General features: G+C 39.4%; 2 protein-coding genes across 5 annotated transcripts in view; one reads left to right on the forward strand and one right to left on the reverse strand.

Moving 5' to 3' along the window:
- snx7 (sorting nexin 7) overlaps nucleotides 1-20,645 on the forward strand; it is a 113,745-nt gene that overhangs the window by 20,784 nt on the left and 72,316 nt on the right. For 2 of the 4 annotated variants that reach the window (XM_036125412.1, XM_036125411.1), the window contains exon 2: nucleotides 2,111-2,302. The exons of 1 other annotated variant lie outside the window; for it this stretch is intronic. In XM_036125412.1, coding sequence (XP_035981305.1) covers nucleotides 2,111-2,302 — 192 coding nt within the window. Of the gene's footprint in view, nucleotides 1-2,110; nucleotides 2,303-6,308; nucleotides 6,451-20,645 lie in introns of those variants that run through there. One more of the 4 variants, XM_036125414.1, reaches the window with a different exon arrangement.
- LOC118556868 lies at nucleotides 15,573-18,331 on the reverse strand. Its single transcript, XM_036125418.1, has 2 exons — nucleotides 15,843-18,331; nucleotides 15,573-15,617 (listed from the first exon to the last, which is right to left on the reverse strand). Exon 1 carries the CDS (start codon nucleotides 17,218-17,220, stop codon nucleotides 16,252-16,254), a length of 969 nt encoding a protein of 322 aa, XP_035981311.1. The 5' UTR covers nucleotides 17,221-18,331; the 3' UTR covers nucleotides 15,573-15,617; nucleotides 15,843-16,251.

Raw genomic sequence — 20,645 nt, forward strand, 5'->3', positions numbered from 1 at the left:
AAACAAAGCAGGTATAGCAGCTAAACTGGGCTCCCTTCTTTGTGATAGAAAAAGTCTTCCTACGAAGACGCGCAGCAGCAGCACGGGGCTGACACAGCTCGCGCTGTCCTTACACGCCACAACCTCGGACCTCAGCCCTGCGTCAACCTCTCAATTATGAAACCTGAAAAGTAACTAGTGTACTATTCCCACCTAAATATGCTATTTTATTTGTTTATTTGGTATATTTATTTTGGTCATTTTACTGGTCACTTTAGTTTATTCTTTGTCAGTATTTAATAACATAACTCAGGTCTCTTAAGTTATTTTTCTTTAAAAAAATTCTGTTATGGTTAAAAAAGTTGGTTAAATAAAGATTTAATTGGAATTCTGTGTTTGTGTTCTTTATTACAATTAAATCATTTAGCAATATCATAAAATGTCCAGGCAGAGCTGCACATAAAATATGGTTTTAAATATTTTCAATAATTATCGATATTGAACAATATGCATTTTTTTTTTATTGATAAGCTTTTTTTCTATATCGTCCAGCCCTAATCAATATGCCACCATTTTTACTTAGGCACAGCTCTCGCAAGATCTCAGCCACTCATCTCCAGCCCATTCAGGAAGATGAGCAGTTTGTATACCTAGAGCTATCAATTTTAAAACAATAAAAGGAAAAATGAATACAAGATGTAGTTCATCATTTAAACACTCAGTGCTCCATTTTGATAAGCTCATATCTTTCTAGGGAAATCTGGGGTTTCCTAGTAATAATACAGAGCTGCTAGTTTCTACCTAAACTAAACATTAGAATTGCTAACAGAGTGTCTTGTGCTTCACTGTGGGACTAGCTGTTCCTCAATTAAATAATTCTACTTGGGTGGAAATTGGATGACCTTGGAATGACGTTAAATATAGCTGCTCATATATGTAGTATAAACGGTTAAACTCATAATGTTTAAAGTTGAATAGTTGAGTTGACTTAATGTTGAGATGTGCTGCAGAGTGTGCTGGAAGCTATTTGTAAAAGGTCTCGAGTAAGACCTCTCTTTGCTGTGTTCTGAGCCTTTCTGCTGACCTCAGTCGTTTCTAAGCTGTTCTCAGAGGAAACAGACCTACAGGCTGCACACACATGGTTCACTGATGTTTGCATAAACAGTAGGATTTGAATGTTAGGACAGTGCCTTCACAGTGAGTGAGGCTGTGTGTGTCTGACCCTGGGGGCGTGCACAGAAGTTGGAAAGTTTCTACCATTTACTGCTGCCTCCACTCCACTGCTTTTCATTTTTATCTGGATTACTATTTTTTTCTGTCATGTTGTTAACTTTGCCACTAAGAAATAGATGTTTAGTTCTCTTGTAAATCTTTCCAAACAACAATGTGCAATAGTATGACTGGCTCTTGGAAGACAGGTTGGAATTGAAGATCAAGAAGTGTAGCAACGTTGTGGAATTGTATTGCTCATCTCCTTTTGAGTGAAGCGGTTACGGTTGCTGAATATTTAACATTTTCATTTAATTTCTGTCTTTTCTGTGACGACTTCTCTCTATGTCATAAAAACAGAACATCTTTCAGGAGTAGCGATTCCTTATTTGTTGTTGGGGCTGTAGATGTCAAAAGGTGGTTGGTTTTTGATATAGTTTTTTGATATGATATTTTGATTGTTTCTTTCCTATGGCCCACATAAGAGGGCTTAGACATTAAACAGATAAGTAATGGGACTTTTGCATTGGCTCTGTCTACCCCGCACCACTTTACTCATCACACCAGAGCTGCACACCGCTGTACCGCTTTTGGTTTTAAACAGACCCGGTAAGGCGGTGGCTTTAAGCCTGACCTTCGTTTTGCTCCCTGCTGCTATTAAGCATTACCGTGTGGCATTGCCTCTGAAGAAATATGTGAGAAATAAAAAATATATTTTTAATGAAAACATAAAACAAAAATATAAATAATGTAAATATAAGAATGTCTTGAATTTTTTTAAGCATAAAATATTCCACTGGTTAAATATCTGGATTATAGATCAGGCTGTGACACGTCTCCCTTTACTAGCATGTCATGATCAATCCACACTCCTGAAAACTTTACTCTAATCTAAGAGCAGCATTGTTGTCTTTTTATCCAGAACATCTCCCTGGCTGGAAGCACCCCCATGCCCAACTCTCCTGACTCCTTGGTCAACCAGTTCAGACTGGATGAAGAGAATGAAGAGGAGCAGCAAGATGCCATTAATAAAGATATCTTCATTACTGTTGACAACCCAGAGAGTCATATATCTGCTATTGAGACCTTCATTATGTATAGAGTTGTAACCAAGGTGAGCTGCTAAATCTGTCTACTCACACAGCATGTTAATCCTTCCATAGTGTGTTATGAAAATGTTTTAAAGACATATAGTTATATTAAATCTGTGCAACTAAATAATGTTTGTTCATGTAAATAAGTTACTTTTGCTTTTTTGGATATTCTTAATATTCCCGGGCCAATAACCATTTTTAAATTACGTACTATGATAGACAGAGGTGTTTTATTTTCTCCACTGAGGATAATCCCCTCGCCTCAGCATGGTTGATCCTTGTAGTGGCTGACATGGCAGGAGACTGGGCACTGTCTTCTGGGAAAGTCAGCAAATAATTATTTAAATTTTTGAAGTCAGTGATGGGACTGAATAGAACCTTAAGCTCAACATGGTCAAAAAAATATGAAAGTGGGAAAGAGAAAAATAACTGACAGAAACTCGTTATGCTTTTGGGCACTTTTGGTTTTTAACACTTAATCCTGATATAATCACGCATCCTTCATGTAACAGGTGTACTGATGACACATACTTCTAAACATGACATAACTGCATGTTCCACAGTGAACTTAATTTCCTAATGTTTATCCACATGCAAAACAATTTTTTAGGTTGGCAACATATGCAGCAAAGAAAATAACAAATCAGCATTACTCTGCTGCTGATGTGAAGTAATGGCCATCAAAACTATTGGGTAAATAATCTAGCATTGCAATATCTTATGTTAGCATCTAGTTTGTTCTTGATTAAGACGTAAAGAGATTTCCACAAACCCAGGCAGCAGAACAAACTAATATAACTGCTCCTGTAAAATGACGCCTGTCAGATTTCGGTTGGATGCTGAAGTCCAGAAATATGTTCAGAATTACCGGCAGAATGGTACTACTGTCAACGTGGAAAGCTTTACATGTTTCTAAATGTTGTAAAGTGACAGATTTTAGCTATTGAAGGCTTGTGGCTAGAAGATGTGGTTCTCAGTCAATGGCTTAAAATCGTCATATCTGAAATCTATTGTGGTGTTATCAAGGTTAGAAAAATATTTGAACATTTGGCAAAGGGCTGAAAACTGAAACAGTTTGTTGTTGATCACTATTTTGACCCAGGCACATTTGGTTCAGTTATTTTGTTTTCATGTAGATAAAATAATTAAATTATGTTCTCCTATCAAATGCACAAGTTTGACTTCAAATTCCATCACTGAAAGTAGCTCTTCAGTATGCACAACAGTGCTGGCATTTAGCTAGCATTTAGCTAGAACCTGTGGTGTGTGTTGGGTTTCCACTGCACACAAATAAGTTGCTGCCTAAAAAGCGCAAAAAGGACTTGGGATAGTACTGGTTTCATTCACTAACTAAACTGTGATCATAGTGAAGGAATTGTAAAATTTTGCTAACTCTGACATGTCCATTATTTCTCATATATGGAAGAAATACAGTCTCATTAGAATCAGCCTTTTTTTAGACATTGAATATATAACATATATATATTTTTATCATATAAAATTGTGTGATTTATTTATTTTTTACTCTGAATTCACCAGCAAAAAATTCAGCTGCACAAATATATCAAAGTGATTAATGGATTATTTGGGCACTTAATAGAGGTTAAACTCATCATGGGTTTCATAAAACAAGGTTTAAAGGCATACTATGCAACATTTTTCAGTTAATTAATGTGTTCCATACCGTTTTGGATGATTAAATGAGTCATTTCAGGTCGAACAAAGGTTTTCTCGGCCGCCCTGGTGGTCTGTGGGGGAAATACCGCACTTGCAATTGCAAGAGCCCTCGGCCCGCACACACAGGCTCAGAAGTCTCGTGCAAGACCGTGAGAGTTGGTCTTGCTTTACGGCGAGAACTCCATGTGTTTTTGCCCTGCCATTCACTATATGCACGCGCGAAAGCAACAACAAAGAACCGCGTTTTAACGTCAAATAAACATGCAAGCATATCAAGTTTTATTATTATTATTATTTTTTTTTTTTATGTTGGCGAGACGCTACGGCGGCGAGGCTGCGGCTTGGCGAGGCGGCGGCTGCGGCTTGGCGAGGCGGCGGCGGTAGCGTCTCGCCTACATAAAAAAAATAAAAAAATAAATAATAATAATAATAAAACTGGCGAGGCGGCCGCAGCTTGGCGAGGCGGCGGCGGTAGCCTCTCGCCAGGATTTGAATGTTAGGACAGTGCCTTCACAGTGAGTGAGGCTGCCGCCTCGCCGCCGCCTCGCCAAGATAGCGCTGCGGGAAGCTTGATGTTCATACTTTCACTGCGTTAGTCATTGTTTGTACTGCCGTTTTTTTTTACTTTTCGTTGCGTTCGCCGGTCTGCTAAGCTCAAAACAACCGCGCCTGGCTTGACGGAGAAACCAGAACAGCTGAGCATCTTTACGACAGTGCACTTTTACTTTCGCCCTCTGGGGGGAGCCTCGCTGGAAAATCCACCCCGGTTGCATAGTATACCTTTAAAAAACACAGTAATGGATACGTTTTAGACTCATATCCTAATTTTGTGGGTTTATCTTACATTGAAGATTCCCAAAGAAGGCAGCTAAATGGTAAATTTGCTTAATAGTAAAAAAGGTAAAATGAATGAAAATATAAATTAATGTTTCATATTTTTAGGTCTTAAATAGCGACCATTTTCTTTTTACTTTGAAGAATATGGAATCACGTTTGTCATAATTCCCGCGAGCAAAATAAACATAATCGCATGTATGTTAAACTACTTCTGCGCATGGTCTATTTGCCACCGCGCGAGAAACTACCGCTTCGAGAGGAGAAAATCGCTCTCTGCGCGCGCCAGCTCCTTCCACGCGCGCTCTGGATCTCACCTGGCACATGATTTTCTATCCAGCGGCTACGCTGGAGGGCGGCTGCCCACTTAAAAGCATCTCTGCGCTCGGGCTGATTTTCTCCTCGCGCAAAGGAAAATGTGTTTTGACAGGTTGGGCGGAGACAAACCTCTTCTGTAAGCCTCCTCCTGATTGGACCTTGTAGACAGGATCACACAGGAAGTAGCGTCAGGAAGCCTTTTGATTGACAGCTCGCCATCCATAAGGGAGGACCGACGGATGGAGGCGGGACAATGGCGGAGGCTTCTCCAACATTTGCAGTACATGGGGTAAGTGGAATTTACAACCGTTCTTGCCCCCAAAATAGCACAATTATTCCTCATGGAGTTATGCTATCTTCGAATAAACAGCCGTAGAATGACATAATTCTATTTGGTCGAATTGTTCAGGGATATATAGTTAGCAGTTACATTTTTCTTTCGGCACGAGAGAAAAATGTTGACTGCTGTATGCTGCGTTAGCTACTGCGGAGCTTCAGTGATGATGCTAACCAATGCTAATGTAACAGGGTAACAATATGATTTAGATTAAGCTTCAAATTCCACCAAATAAGTTATTAATGTTACGTAAGTAGGTTTTATTGTGTTAGTAGCTGTTAGATAAGAGCAATGAGTATGTCCTACTGCACTCGAACGCAGCTCAAGCAAGCAGGAAGTAGCCCGACCCTCACAAGGGGGTGGGGGGCTGGGGGTGGTTAATGCTGCTTTCGGCTGTTAGCGTAAAGACGTGCACAACTTTGGGTTCTGATATAAAAACATTTTTCTTTTTAATTTACAGTTCATAGGTGATATATTCTTACCTCTAATTGAACGAAAATGCATTTTGATTATCTACTGAGTGTTAAATGGCAGATGTGAGTCGAAGTCAGTGTGTTGTTTGAATGTACAATAAGCTAACCTGCATTGTTGTTTTATAGTGAAGATACGGTTAGCTTAGCGGACTTTTTGTATTAATTATTCTTTATTTTGCATGTTATTTTCTTGTTCAGGAAGGTGTTTTGGACCAAATTGTACAATTACTCATCGCAGTCTGTCTTCTTCAAACAGAGAGAGATTAAATGTCAAGTCATTGCAGATTCAGCCTCTGTCCTTCTTCGGGTCACACGTGAACAGAACACAACGCAGGGTGAACCAGTTACACGAACTCTGATGTTAACTGGTATTTCAATGTTTGTAGTGCTTTTCACAGCTTAAATTATTCTCTCTTTCTCTGATTGTTTGTGCTTGTGTGTGGTTCATTTTGGCATTGCAGTATTGACATTCACCCCTCGACGATAAGTAATGGAAAGAGATATGTCAGCAAAATTCGAGGATTTGCATGTAAGTGACAGCAAACGTCTTGGTTTTATTAAACTGATATTCACATTCAGAGATGACACTTAAACTTACAGTGCTAAGGAAAAATACTAATTCAATGTACTGTAATGGTCAGAAATTGTATATACCTCTGGCATACCCAGGACCGGATTTAGGAGGATGGGGGCCCCTGGGCTGGAGTCAGGATGGGGGCCCCTGGGCTGGAGTCAGGATGGGGGCCCCTGGGCTAGAGTCTCTCTCTCTCTCTCTCTCTCTCTCTCTCTCTCTCTCTCTCTCTCTCTCTCTCTCTCTCTCTCTCTCTCTCTCTCTCTCTCTCTCTCTATATATATATATATATATATATATATATATATATATATATATATATATATATATATATATATATATATATATAATATATGCCCTCTAAAGGATTTTTTACAGCCCCCGGTTCTCAATAAAAGCAGAGGTGGGTGCAAATGAACAATTTTCATCTTCTAGACCAGTGGTTCTCAACCGGTGGGGCGCGCCCCCCCGGGGGGGCGCCGACACTCTCCCGGGGGGGCGCGAGTAGGCTACAGGATGGGAGTGGAAAAAAACTGAAAAAAAAAAAAAAATTGCACTTTTTTTTATCACTAAACTACTTTCATAAAAAGTTAAAGTTTTGTATATACATAACTCCTGAATGAAAATTTAAATGTGTTTGGACTGATTTTAAAAAAAAAAGTTTTGAACAAATTTGATTGTTTTGTCGATAGTGAGCGCAAATGCAGGTGATAAGCGGTTTTCATCCGGGTTTTTCGCGCATGCGCGCCGGACTGGAAGGAAGCTGACGAGTTCTCGGCATATTTTTCTTCTTTAGATAACGTATCACAAGATCGTTTTAAGAGTAAGTTGATGGTTGATGGTATGATATTGCCAGATTTATACAGCAAAAGCCTGAAGGGACGGAGGGAGTCTGTGAAATGCTGGCCAAGGCTTGTACGGCGACATAGCTAGTAGCGTAGCTGCCTTATAAACACGGCAGGCAATACACATGAGAGAGCATGGAACCATGAACCCACTGGACGGCTAAGAATTATTTTATATCGGGACATAGACACCAGCAACCCCCGCGACCCCATGAGGGATTAAGCGGGTCAGAAAATGGATGGATGGACGTTCAGACATGTTTAACATCAGAAAGCGGACACACAGCAGACACACAGCGCTTCAGCAAAGAGGACGAGCCGCCCGGTAGGTTTAAACAAATATTGTTCACTAAGGATTATTTCGGTGTTTTTGTCCTATTAATCCTTTTCACAGACTCATGCCAGAGGGTTTGCATACATTGTACATGTATGTATATTAAAAAAAATCGCCGTAGTTAGCAGCTGTAGTGCAGACCGCGGTGAAGTTAGCTTGACATTGGACATTCAACCTCCGCGGAGTCAGCGGGATCTAGCTCACGGTTGATCCGGTTGAAGGACTCCGATTTCGGCTAGCGTGTCTCAGCTGCTCCCTTCTCCCATACGCGGTGGGACCGTCAATAAATCTGATTTGATTTTTGTTTCTCAAGACGCTCCGCTGACGCCGCGGAGCTTGAATGTCCATGTCAAGCCAACTTCACCGCGGTCTAGTGTTGGCCAGAAAGTAGCGCTACATACTTGGCCGAAGGATCAAAAGGTCCGAAAGAAATGGGATACATTCGTAAAAGAAACGCAAAAGGACTGGATTGCCAGCAGTGACAAAAGTGTTTTATGCAATTCACACTTCACAAGCGAGGATTGTGAGGGGTACTTACAGTGGAGCATGGGCTCTATGGGGCAGCGTTGGATATAGTCTCCTCAGGTTCACCTTGTTCAAACTCCGTTTCTTCGTATATATATTCGGTATCGAAGCCGATGATTGAGGGGGAGTTTGAAGATGTATCAGACATTTTTTTTATTTATTTTTTTGTACGTAGAGTAAGAGTTATTAATAAAATTGAACAAATCGGTAGCAAAAGACGTAGTATTCGCAGGCTGATGCACGGTACTAGTTCTGTTTGTGACGTCGCATTCCGGAACAACCCAAATGCAGAACGTTCGTGCTCTTTCGCTTATACAGCAAGTTTTATCAAAATTACTTCCAAACGGCGCACATAATTCACATAATATACATTTCTTTACTCTGGTGACTATTTGAATGCATCTGGCAAAAAATACGTTCAGTCCAAGAGTTAGACTAGTAATGATAATAGGCCAACTGATGATAATAATAATGATAATAATAATAACAACAACAATAAAGCATGTAACCTCATAATTATATAGCAATAGCCTTGTAATAATGATATGCATATACTACTCATAATAATAATAATAATAATAATAAAAATAATAATAATAGTAATAATAATAATAATGCCTGCAAGCTCACATTAGAAGTCTGGTGCTACTGCCAATTATAGCAATAGCCTAGTAATGATGATAGGCCTACTGATGATGATAATAATAATAATAATAATAATAATAATAATAACAAAAAAAAAAGCATGTAACCTCACAATTATATAGCAATAGCCTAGTAATGGTGATAGGCCTATACTACTCATAATAATAATAATGCCTGCAAGCTCACATTAGAAGTCTGGTGCTACTGCCAATTATAACAATAGCCTAGAAATGATAATAGGCCTACCTACCGCTACTGATGATGGTAATAATAATAATGTGGGCCTAAAAATAATAGCCTAGGTCTGTCTATCTATCTATCTATCTATCTATCTATGCAAGGTAGAGCGGGGCGCGGCGGGGCGGGGGGATGGGGGATCTGGGCGGGGGGCACTGGGGCCCCAACTGCAACGAACCAGCTTTGGGGGGGCCCAGCTTGCAAAAGGTTGAGAACCCCTGTTCTAGACCAAGGTTTTTACAGAGAACATCTTGAAAAATATGAAGAACAAAATACAGATTTCCATTTATTAATGACACTTTTGCATTCAACTTCTTTGTAGGAACTCGAACCACAAACACAACCTACATTTACTCAAACGCAAACCAAATAAGAAAACAATACTCAACCCTGAAAAGTTTGAAACTTTGAGCCTGTCTTATAATGCAGACATGCACAATCTTTGTTTTGTATCTACACTCATTTAAATTTTTACGTCCATTTAGCAGATAAACTTTAAAAAAGACCAAGTTTGTTTTCAAAATTATTTTACAGCCCCAAAGTTGTTTTAACATAATATTAACCTTCATGTCAAAAAGTTTGGACACCACTGCCCTAACCAGTAACACCAAGCCCTTTCAGTAATGAGTGAAAGGGTTATCAGACATTTAAGCCTTAGTCTGATATGAAATCTGAACAGTTGCCCACTTTTCTGGATTTTTTTTGCTGGAGGTTTCCCTTGACGCTCCTCCCCAATGCGTAAGATGCGTCAAAAGTGGACCAATAACAAGCAAGCATTCAAGATGGACGTTTGCCAGAACAAATGGCGTTTTGCGAGCGAGTTATTTTTAGAACGTGATGTCATATAACGTGGTACAGGTAGGGCAAATATGCGTTTTCCTCCACTCTTTCGCTGTACGTTACCCTTGGTTTTACTCAGTAAAATTTTTGCTTTTTCTAAGTCTAAGACGTCTCCTAACCATGGTTTTTAAACATTGTTGTCATGGAACGTGCAACAGCGACTCGAGGTACGCTGATAGGCCGCATATGAAGGATGTTAAAGCCGCAAGCGGCGTCGATCGGCCCTCGCAGCCAAGCGCAGCTGCGGTGCCGGCCGGCGGTGCGCGAGCACTATCCATTCACAAAAATAGAAAACATCCTTCGGGGCCCCGGGCTGCAGCCCCGGTAAGCCCCTGCTAAAATCCGGCCCAGGGCATACCGCAATGATGGTTTACCCGATGGATCAGCCAGAGGATCTTGGGGGTTTTTGTCTCATTTTGTAAAATACCATGTTTGAGCTTTTATGATGATCAAATAAGTGTATATCAAAACTTATTTTTGATGTATGATCATAAAACAGGTTTTACGATCATCAAATAAGTGTGAAGTACAGAAAATGTTATTTACATTGCAGACCAAAAATAAAATAAAAATGGCCTACACAGCTATAATATAAATTCATAAATGGCAACTGTAATATTAAGATATAACTTCATAGTAATGATAGTGACTGTATCACAGTACACAAATGGCTACTGTGATACCTGTGGGAAACACTGAGGCCTCATTTATTTCTACGTGTTAGTTTATTATCTCAAGCTACAAAGTGATGCGGTAAACACTGTTGTCTCTTAGCAGGGAGATTTACAGTTTCAACCTCAGCTGGGAGTTTACATTGTTAGGTTACATGATGCCCTTTATTTTCCTTCTACTGTCCAAGTGCACACATGTTATTTTCATTGTTATTTAAAAATTATAACAAAGGAAGGTGAGTTGTGATTTCACTCTGTGAAATGCTTAAAACCTTGTTCCTAATTGCAGCTTTGATCTGCTAGTAACCCCATTATAAAATAAATGTGTGTTCCAAACAAATGTTCATGTCCCTTGCTCCAATCTTACTGTAACTCTTCCAGGGTATAATGTGACAGACATTTCAGGGGACTTTCCTTAAACAAAAACCTTTGCGTAGAATATGTCGAATTTTAGGTCACAAAACTCAACACAAGACTTATTGTATTATTTATTTGTGCAGTAACTGCTGAATTTTCTTGTTTTTGTTTTAATAAGGACATCCAAAAGCCTGACATTGACTGGGGCGTTGCTGCTGAGTATGATGGACATGTGGATGGTGCAATAGTGGTCCCTGAATTTCCATGTCCACTCAATGAACAGCAACTGGCTGAGGTGCAGTTGCTGCTTGAAAATGAAGCTAAGAGTGATACAACAGAACTTTTTCTACTATGTTGTGAATATGTGATTACCGCTTTGTCAGGTGCTGAGTAGCCTATAAATGAACAATGACATATTTGGACCCAACATACATAAACATTGGCCATTATGGCCATGACTTTTTTCTATTCAATACAAAAACAAAAGTTTTTGTCAGAGGGCAATAAAAGCTGAATGGTTTGTTTTTGAAATGTATTTCCAGGCCCAAATTTGTACTGAAATAATTATGCTCAAAAGTAAGTACTTTAAATTGTAATGAATTGATGATCCATCCAGAGTGTGAGCTTCTTGCCTGTAGCCTGTTGATAGACTCAGAGCAACCTAAACAAAGCAATACAGTAACTTTTCTTTTTTGGTGGGTGAGGGGGATGATGCATAAGTAATGCACTGTTTTCTGGCTGCTGATGTCTGATTCAGACAATATCCCTGGTTTTATTTGGACATTTTAATTGGTTATCATCCCAGTCATGCAAGACCATAGAAAATGTTAAACTTCCAGGAGAGCTTGGGTTCCAGGAAAATCAGAGGCACAGCTAATGCTTTAAAGAAGGTCCCTAAACATTTCCACAGGAGCTTATGATAGGCCCGTTTTGTGTTTCCTACCTTGTGCATCAGATTTAATTATAAATTCTGATTTTTAGAGATAGATGGAATGTTATTTGAATTACCATGGAAAATAAGCAAACATAGTTTTGTGTATGGTTTACAGTTCACAACGTTGCTCCCCATTGTGCTAAAATAAATGGAACATGTAACAGGTTGATAAAGTTTTTATTTTTAAACTTGCAAGGTAATGTAATTCTTGAAAACTAACCCTTACATACTGTTAATGTGTCTTCACACTAGATAATTTTATTTTTAACTTGGATGGAGTGGGGATAACAGTATTGTCACAGTTTTTTGTAACTCATAAAAACAAATACACAGTAGACTGGCAAGCAAATGTATTTATAAAGCCCAATTCATACACTGGCTTATTCATATTGCAATCAGTCAAAATTTGGATGCACTTGTCAGTTGAATCCAAGATAAAGTGCACCAAAAGCTTTACTGATTCTGTATTTAAATAGTTTTGATTCAGAGGGGGAAAAATAACTAGGTGACTCCTATTTGAATTGTGCTTATTGCCGAAGGAGTGGAGACTTGTAGTGAATCCTTATAGTCTTATTGACTATTTAACTGTTAACATAACAGATCTGGATGCTCATTTCGGAGATAGACTTACCACTCAGTAAAACTAGGTGGTTGCCTAGGGCCCCAAGTTCCTGGGAACCGCATAAAACTCCTTTTTATAAAAATGTGTTTAATATAGATATTATTTTTAGCACATTATGTTTTTGAGTAAATTACTTTTGTTAAAATCCCTTAAAAATTGGTTATTGTAATATGTGTCTTGGGACACTGATTCCAATAATATATAGTACTAATGAGTGCAGCTCTGAGTTTTTTAAATGTGCACTGTTAATAAGAAAAACTATCACAAGCAATCACAAATGTACCATTAATTAGTTAACTGTTTTATCTTTCTGTATATGTAATATAAAGTAAAAACAAAGTATTAACACTGATGGATGACGAGCTGTCAGTCAAAAGCTTCCTGACTACTTCCTGTGTGATAGTGTCTGCAAGGCCCAATCAGGAGGAGGCTTACAGAAGAGGTTTGTCTCCGCCCAACCTGTCAAAACACAGGCCATTTCTCAATTCACGAGAACGCGAGTCCGTACTCGCGTTCTCGTCAAGCCCGGTCTTGGCAAGAACACAGGAAGATCGGACTTGACGAGAACGCGAGCACGCAGCACGCATTGTGTATTGGAACAGAAGTGTACTCGTGACGTCATCACACCCACATTTCTTGAGCATTTCTTTAATATTCAAAACTATTTATACACTACACCATCATATCTTATTGAAAACGTTTTTTTTAATTAATTTCTAAAAAGTCTAAAAAATATCTAAAAATTTTTTGCAGAACTGTGGGTATAAAACCAGCAATAGCGAGAATTTATTTGTTGGGAGTTGTAATTGTTGTAGTTGTAGAGGCGATTGAATCTTTTTAAAACATCAGCACTTTGTAGAAGCAAAATCAGCAATACGAGCAATATTGCTGTTGCTTCGGTCGTTGGTCAGCTTTACCAGCAGGCTGAAGAGGAAGTGGCGCAATTAAGGAGGCAAATCCGAGCAAGAAGATTGATGCAGCAGAGGAGGCTCAGAAGGCAGGCTTTGCTCACCCATCTATTGCCAACTGGTAGGCATTTTAAGATTGACAGCCTATTTCCTACTTTTATCTTTAAAAAAACATTGAGGATGGTATTAAAAACGTGATCAGGTTGAAATTGTGACTATTTGTCTATAAATAATTAAAATGAAGACCCAATTTTAACATCAGTAACAGTATGACAGTAGAGTTAAGCTACTTTATTGCACCTACTGACCTTCACAGCATTGATCATTAAGGAAGAAAAAAAACATATTTTTGTCTGCCCACCTTTACAGTGATTAAACTATAAATTATGTGCAGTTAGTTCAGCCCATTTTTTCAGTGAAATGGTAAAAATACCAGAGAAGGAAAGCCATTTGTTACATTTACTATACATTTTACCTTTAGTAAAAGAAAAGTTACTGTATTGCTTTGTTTAGGTTGCTCTGAGTCTATCAACAGAAACAGAAACAAAATATGTGAGGATAAACACCTCTGTGCCAATCCTCCAAATATTTTTTAATGAAGGGGACCTGAAACCAGCCTTCTAGCTAAACAGGGCCACCATCATCGTCCTCCTTCAGCTGCTGTCCATCCAGAAGGCCCATGGATGGCCAGGGGACATAGAGGTGCTGGTGACCCTCTGCTGGCTGGTCTGCGGTGCATCCTATAGGGAAACAGCTTGCCAGTAAGATCTCTTACTTTCTTGTCCTTAAATGGAGCCAACAATGACACAAAATTGATACATAGATTATTTTAATAGTATAGTAGATTAATACATATCCGCAGATTACCTAAATTACAAGTTAATTTTATATTTGGTACAGGTCAAGTGGAGGCATGCTACAACAGACACCACGCCAAGGCGAGAAACATCATTGAGTGTGCCTTTGGTGGTCTGAAGACATGGTGGCGTTCCATCTTCTTAAGGGCGCTGGAGGTCCAACTGAAGTTTGCTCCAAAAGTAATAGCTGCCTGCTGCATCTTCCACAATATTTACATAGAGGCAGGGGACCAGCTAGACGTGGAGGACGAGGAGGTTGACCCAGAGGAGGACGGCCATCCGGCGGCTGAAGACAGGGAGCTGCTCCAGCTGGCTGCATGTTTAAGTTGACATGACTACATCTGACCTAATGTAGATCAGTTGGAGTCATGTACACATGCTGCTTCATTTGATTTTTTTCTCACCACCTGTAAAAATATATTTACTAATCAATAAATTAATTTCCATTCCAACTATTTTTAATTTTAAGTTTATAGGCTTTATCTATTTGTATAAGATCTTAATATGAGTTCTTTCTTTGTTTTAAACCATGTTAGTAACTGTTAATAATGTGTTGAATATATTACACTTTCATTCTGTTCCAAAGATAAAACATTTGTTTAAAATAAATGTCTTTTATTTTCATATACTATTATTACTATTGTTTTCTTTCCCTCTTTCTCCTCTCAATTATTCGTGTCCTGACTCAGAAGAAACTCAGATAGGAAAAACATTTGAAGATTTCATTTATTTATTAATTTTATATGCTGCTGTCGTCCTTGGGAGACATTTACAATTTATCCCAACAAGTATTAAGTTAATAAAGCAACACGCGTCAGTCAGATAAACACAAAACAAATAAATCATACCCAGCGGTACTACGCACACTACTTGGCCGTCAGAAGTGTACTAAAAACAGACTAACATCAGCCCTCGCTACGGTTTCCCTCGGAGGTCTGCGGGTCACTCTGCTCCGCTCAACGTCGGACTTGTAACTCTGTAAACAGGCCACATAGGGAAGCTTAAAAGTATAATGTATAATGTTCTCAGCCGTCAGCCCCCCTCACTGTTTCAAGCGAGGGGGGCTGATGGCTGGGTTGGAAAACACGTGACGTCATTATGTTGAGGGCTGTGGCTGACGTTTTTAACATATTGTAGGCCTACATTTGTCGCCAAAAACTGCCATTTAAAATGCATCGGAACAAAGCATGAAAATTTTAAACTTAATTTCATATCTATCATTCAAAACAACAGCTCCCAATCAACAGGATCAGGAGTACTTGAATGAAACATGACCTAAATATAGCCTAAACTGAGCATTGAACGTCTTGAAAGTCCATTCGACTATGGATATGTGGAATGATTTCATATCTGAAACAAAAAACACACAAAAAAAACAATTAACTAATTTCATATTTTATCACTAAATAGCTTAATACAGACATAATATTTAGTGATATGCAGCCTTATTCTAGCGTAGACTTCTTCAGCCACAGGACTACAACGAATAGGCACAGCATATAGAAATAAATAAGAAATAAATAACGCTAAATAAATGCTTGGCGGCAGTATAGGGGAATTAAAACCATTTCTTACCTCGATTTAAAGTGCACCAAACGTGGCCTTGCATTCTGGTGTGTTGCCGATGAAGCTCCGAACAAGAGATGGTATATCCAGCCTGTCCAGAATGTCACTATGTATGTGCATCAGCGCCAGATTTGTCAACCTCTTCTGGCTTGTGGTACTTCGGGTCCAGGTTTTCAGTCGTCTGAGAGCTGAGAATGATCTTTCTGATGGAGGAGCTGACACAGGTAGACATAAACAAAGCTCAATGAATGCCTCAACTTCTTTAAACACCGCTCTAGTTTAGGGATGCAAGGATGAAATAAATTCAGCAACCTCTTTCACTGCAACGAACCTTCTCTCCTTAGTTAGGTCACCCAGTAGAGTTAGTTGCATATGTAGGCGTGATCGATTTAACTTTTCTGGGAGTTGCATTTCTTCATTAAGTCCGGACAGGTTTTGGTTGGCAGCTTCGATAAGTCGTTTCTCTATGTGCAGCCACTTTCATTCCATTTTGATCAAATCTTCTTTTAAACTCAATTTGGATTAAGTCTACCGCTTCAAAGAACTGACATCGCCACTGTGCTTCTCCAGATCGGCACACCAGAGCCTCTGCCTCTGGCTCTGAAGTGTTGTGGATTCGAGCAGGGGTTTTGCTCAATCTGGAGGGATTTGGCATTTTCAAATTGTTGCATCTTGCAACATCTTGCATGAAAGAGTCATCCCCCCAAAGTCTCTGCATATGTTGCTGGAGGATTGTGACACACTCCAGGGCTGAGCGTGCAGTTGATGTTTCACTCTGCAGACTTCGGGCCACTGCCTCAGAAGGCCCAAAAAGTGCCTCACTGCAAACTAATCCAAAATATGTCCTTGCTTGTTTAGCCTGTGTGCACAATCCGGATATCTTAGACAGAATTTCATCCCTAACTGACTTGTCTCGCTCCAGAGTCTTCAGGGTCTCTAGTAGTGTAGGATACGTAGAGATGGCTCTTGAAATCGCAGTGCTGCGGATGCACCATCGGGTTGGGCAAAGCCCCAGAAGATCGCACACCACATCTTCAGAGCCAAAAAGAGACGTGAACAACTTCTTACGTTTGGCTGATTCTGAAATGACCACAGACGCTCCCTGAACAAAATTCAATGTGTCTGCAATGAGACTCACTTCCCTTGATACCACTTGCAGAACGAGGTCCAAAGCATGGTTACTGCAATGCACATATAGGGACCCTGGACACTCTGCTTTTAGCTTCACCTGAACACCATTTATACGGCCAGACATGTTGGACGCCCAATCAAAACAATATCCTGCCAAACGTTCCAGAGGTATGTTTAAACGGATAAATGTCTTTGATGCATGAAAACAATGTTTCTGCAGATGAGTCACTCGCATTATAAAATCCAAGAAAGGCATTATGTGCCCTTAAATTCGAATCCACAAACTGCAAACAACATGAAAATTGCTCGCTCGCGCTGATATCGGTTGTTCCGTCTGCTGTGAGGCCCAGGAAAGAACAGTGGCTAGTTTAAGACATGATTTCATGTTGGATGGCATGAGCAAACATCCCCAGAATTTCATTTTGAATCGTATTGGACATCCAATTATCTCTGCATAACATCCATTCTCTTTCTTTCGGGAGAGCATGCGTTCTCTCCAGCATCAACTGCCAGAGGACTCCATCTCAGTGAGCGTGCCCTCTGAGTGGCAACCCTTTGCGGCCCAGGAGCTTGATTGAGCGTAAAAATAGCTCCAGCACAGCCCTACCTGTAGCCTGGTCTCGAGCAGCAATATCCGAGATCACAGCGTTGATTAGTGTTAGTTTTAAGGATTCCAAAGCATGCACTGAATCCGAGTGCAATTCGGATAACTCATGTTGAGCAAATCTGTCACGAGCTTTCTTACAGTTACTATATCCACCCACTGTTACAAAGGAGCTTTGATTGTCGTTGGTGAGGCGCAGTAATCCTTTATCCGTGGCCTTAGCACATATAAAACAAATCACAGAGTCAGATTCTCTAATGTAATGTAGCCATTTCCATTGGTCAAACCCTCCACATTAAAATGAACACTCAAACTTTTCCCCACCAAATCTCCTGCCTGGAAATTTCATCCTGGGTTGGTAAGGCTTGTCATCTTCTCTGGCACCTATCTGATGTGTCCCGACTTCAGCAGAATCCATGACAACGTCCAGCTCACAAACTTCTCTGCTCGGGGATGCTGACATGCTAACGACGCTAGTCTGAACCGAGTCGGTGTCAGCCTTTGAAGCGGGTTCACTCGCCGTTTCATCATCATTGTTGTTTACATCCTGTGAAGAATTCCCATAACTATTTTTACTTTTATTGTTTTACTCGAAAAAAAGTCAGAAATACTTTTCTGCTGCCTATTGCTAGCCATGTCCAAATGAATGTGAGGTGGCGGAAGCACTTTCTGGGGAGTAGCCTAGTCTTATGAAATATTAAAATAATGAATCATTAGTTTATATCTTATACACAGCCCCTCATTTTAATCCCATATCAAACACAGTCTTTTAAAAATAAATACCTAAATAATTTCACGTTTTTAAGTACAATATAGGGTAGTTCACTGCTATTGTTTTCATCCGGGTTTTTTGCCCATGCGCGCCGGACTGGTAGGCAAAAGGCGAACACAATGACGGACGCAAACAGAGAAACTGACCAGTTCTCCACGTATTTTTCTTCTTTAGATAACGTATCACAATATCGTTTTAAGAGTAAGTTGATGGTTGATGGTATCAGAATGCCAGATTCACACAGCAAAAGCCTGAAGGGACGGAGTGAGTCTGTGAAATGCTGGCCAAGTGTTCCGTACTGCGACATATACAGCTGCCTTATAAACACGCAGGCCAGTACACACGAGAGAGCACGAAAGCCCCTGAAAACACTGGCAGCTACAATTATTTTATATCGGGACATAGGCTCCAGCAACCCCCGCGACGCCATGAGGGATTATGCGGGTCAGAAAATGGATGGATGGATCGATGTTCAGACATGTTTGTGTAACAGCAGAAAGCGGCTATCGAGTCTTTAACTTTACGACAGACTTTAAACCCTTTTTATTTTGATTGTAGGATATTTTTGTTAGTTCATGTACATTTTGTAAGCTTAAAGAAGAAAACACTAAACTTCAGGTTTCATTTCAAGACGTTGTGGAGTGAATTTATTTCAGTTACATGGACATTGACAGTGGAAACAGTAACTTTGGTTCGGAGAATATCAGCGTAAGAAATAGCACTTTCCTCGTGGTCTCACCAAGATCAAACCTCTACAAACAATAATAATAAGCTGTTTAAATCCTTAAAAACAAACAGAAGGTCTTAAACTAAACTCTAAGATAAACAGGCAACCAGTGAAGGGAGGCCAGGATGGGGTAATGTGCTTTATTTTGTGTTTTTCCTTTAATAGGTGTGCAGCAGCATTTGAACCAGCTGCAGACATTTGAGTGAGGACTGATTGATTCAATGTGGGCTAAACATTCATTGTCAGGGGGTCTAAATCAACAGGATCAACAGTTCTTTGGGTGTTTCAACAGGTATATTTGACAATTAATGATTTGCAAAGACAAAGAGATTTGAGTTTTGATGTTGTCCTCATTAACTTTATCTCTTTCTATAGATTCTCTTTCTCATTCAATTTAGGACTTTCCATATGCCTTATCATCTAAGTCTATATTAAAAAACCTACAGTAAATTAATTAAATGTTGATTCTGGATGTAGTGTAGGAATTCCTTCAATATATACCAAAGAAAATTTTACATTACCTGCCAGAATATGGATAATATTTTAAAAAAAGAGACAAGAGTATTTTCACACCTCACATAGTAGCTCAAGGATATATTTTCATCTAAATGTATTAGGCTAAATGTTTTAGGATAAAATAAGTAAACCCTGGTGATGCATTTTTTGGGTAAACTAAATAGAGCAGTGTTACATGTCATTGTTTCTAAAACAGCATTTTTCTGAGCTGCGTCTAAAAGGGCAAACATTGAGATTATACCCACTTCTCCTGGGACCACTACACCACTGCGGACAGCCACAGATCAGCTGCAAGGGGCAGACAACAGCTAACAATGTCAAGTTACTTTTCTGTAACCAACGCAGTCACGTCCACATTAGCTACCGCAAACAGCGCAGCAGCAGCTGGATCAAGCTTTACTGCCACTAACTCTCTTCGAACATTTGGATCCAATGCAACACTGCACGCGGAGGTGCTCTGTTATCTGAACACAGCCATCAAAAAGCAAAAAGTGATCTATCTATCTATCTATCTATCTATCTATCTATCTATCTATCTATCTATCTATCTATCTATCTATCTATCTATCTATCTATCTATCTATCTATCTATCTATCTATCTATCTATCTATCTATCTATCTATCTATCTATCGAGTGAGTCATGGGTACTTGTTGATGGCATAAAAATTATTTCTACGAGCATTAAAAAGCATTAAATTAGGGTTACTCATTCCTGTATAAACCCTGTTTAATCTATTCTTTTTTTTTCTCTGAAGCTGTTACAAAATTACCCGATTACCATACACCTTGAATCACTTATTCGCCATCTTTCAATGTGTGTGCATCTAGTTACTATAATTTTGGTAATATTAGATGTAGATAGTCTGGAGTCAAACAATGTATACAAATTCATGTTAACGTATGTTGCATTTCAATGAGATTTTAACGACAGTGACTCCCCCCCAACCACCACAGCTAAAGGTAATCCTAGAGGAAACCCTGTATTCCAGTATTTTTCTCATATTTATCTACAGCTGTTTAATAAATAAATATGCCTGCGAAACATTTCAGATATGTGTGT

This window comes from Fundulus heteroclitus, chromosome 21, assembly GCF_011125445.2.
Source record: "Fundulus heteroclitus isolate FHET01 chromosome 21, MU-UCD_Fhet_4.1, whole genome shotgun sequence".
Classification (NCBI taxonomy): domain Eukaryota; kingdom Metazoa; phylum Chordata; class Actinopteri; order Cyprinodontiformes; family Fundulidae; genus Fundulus; species Fundulus heteroclitus.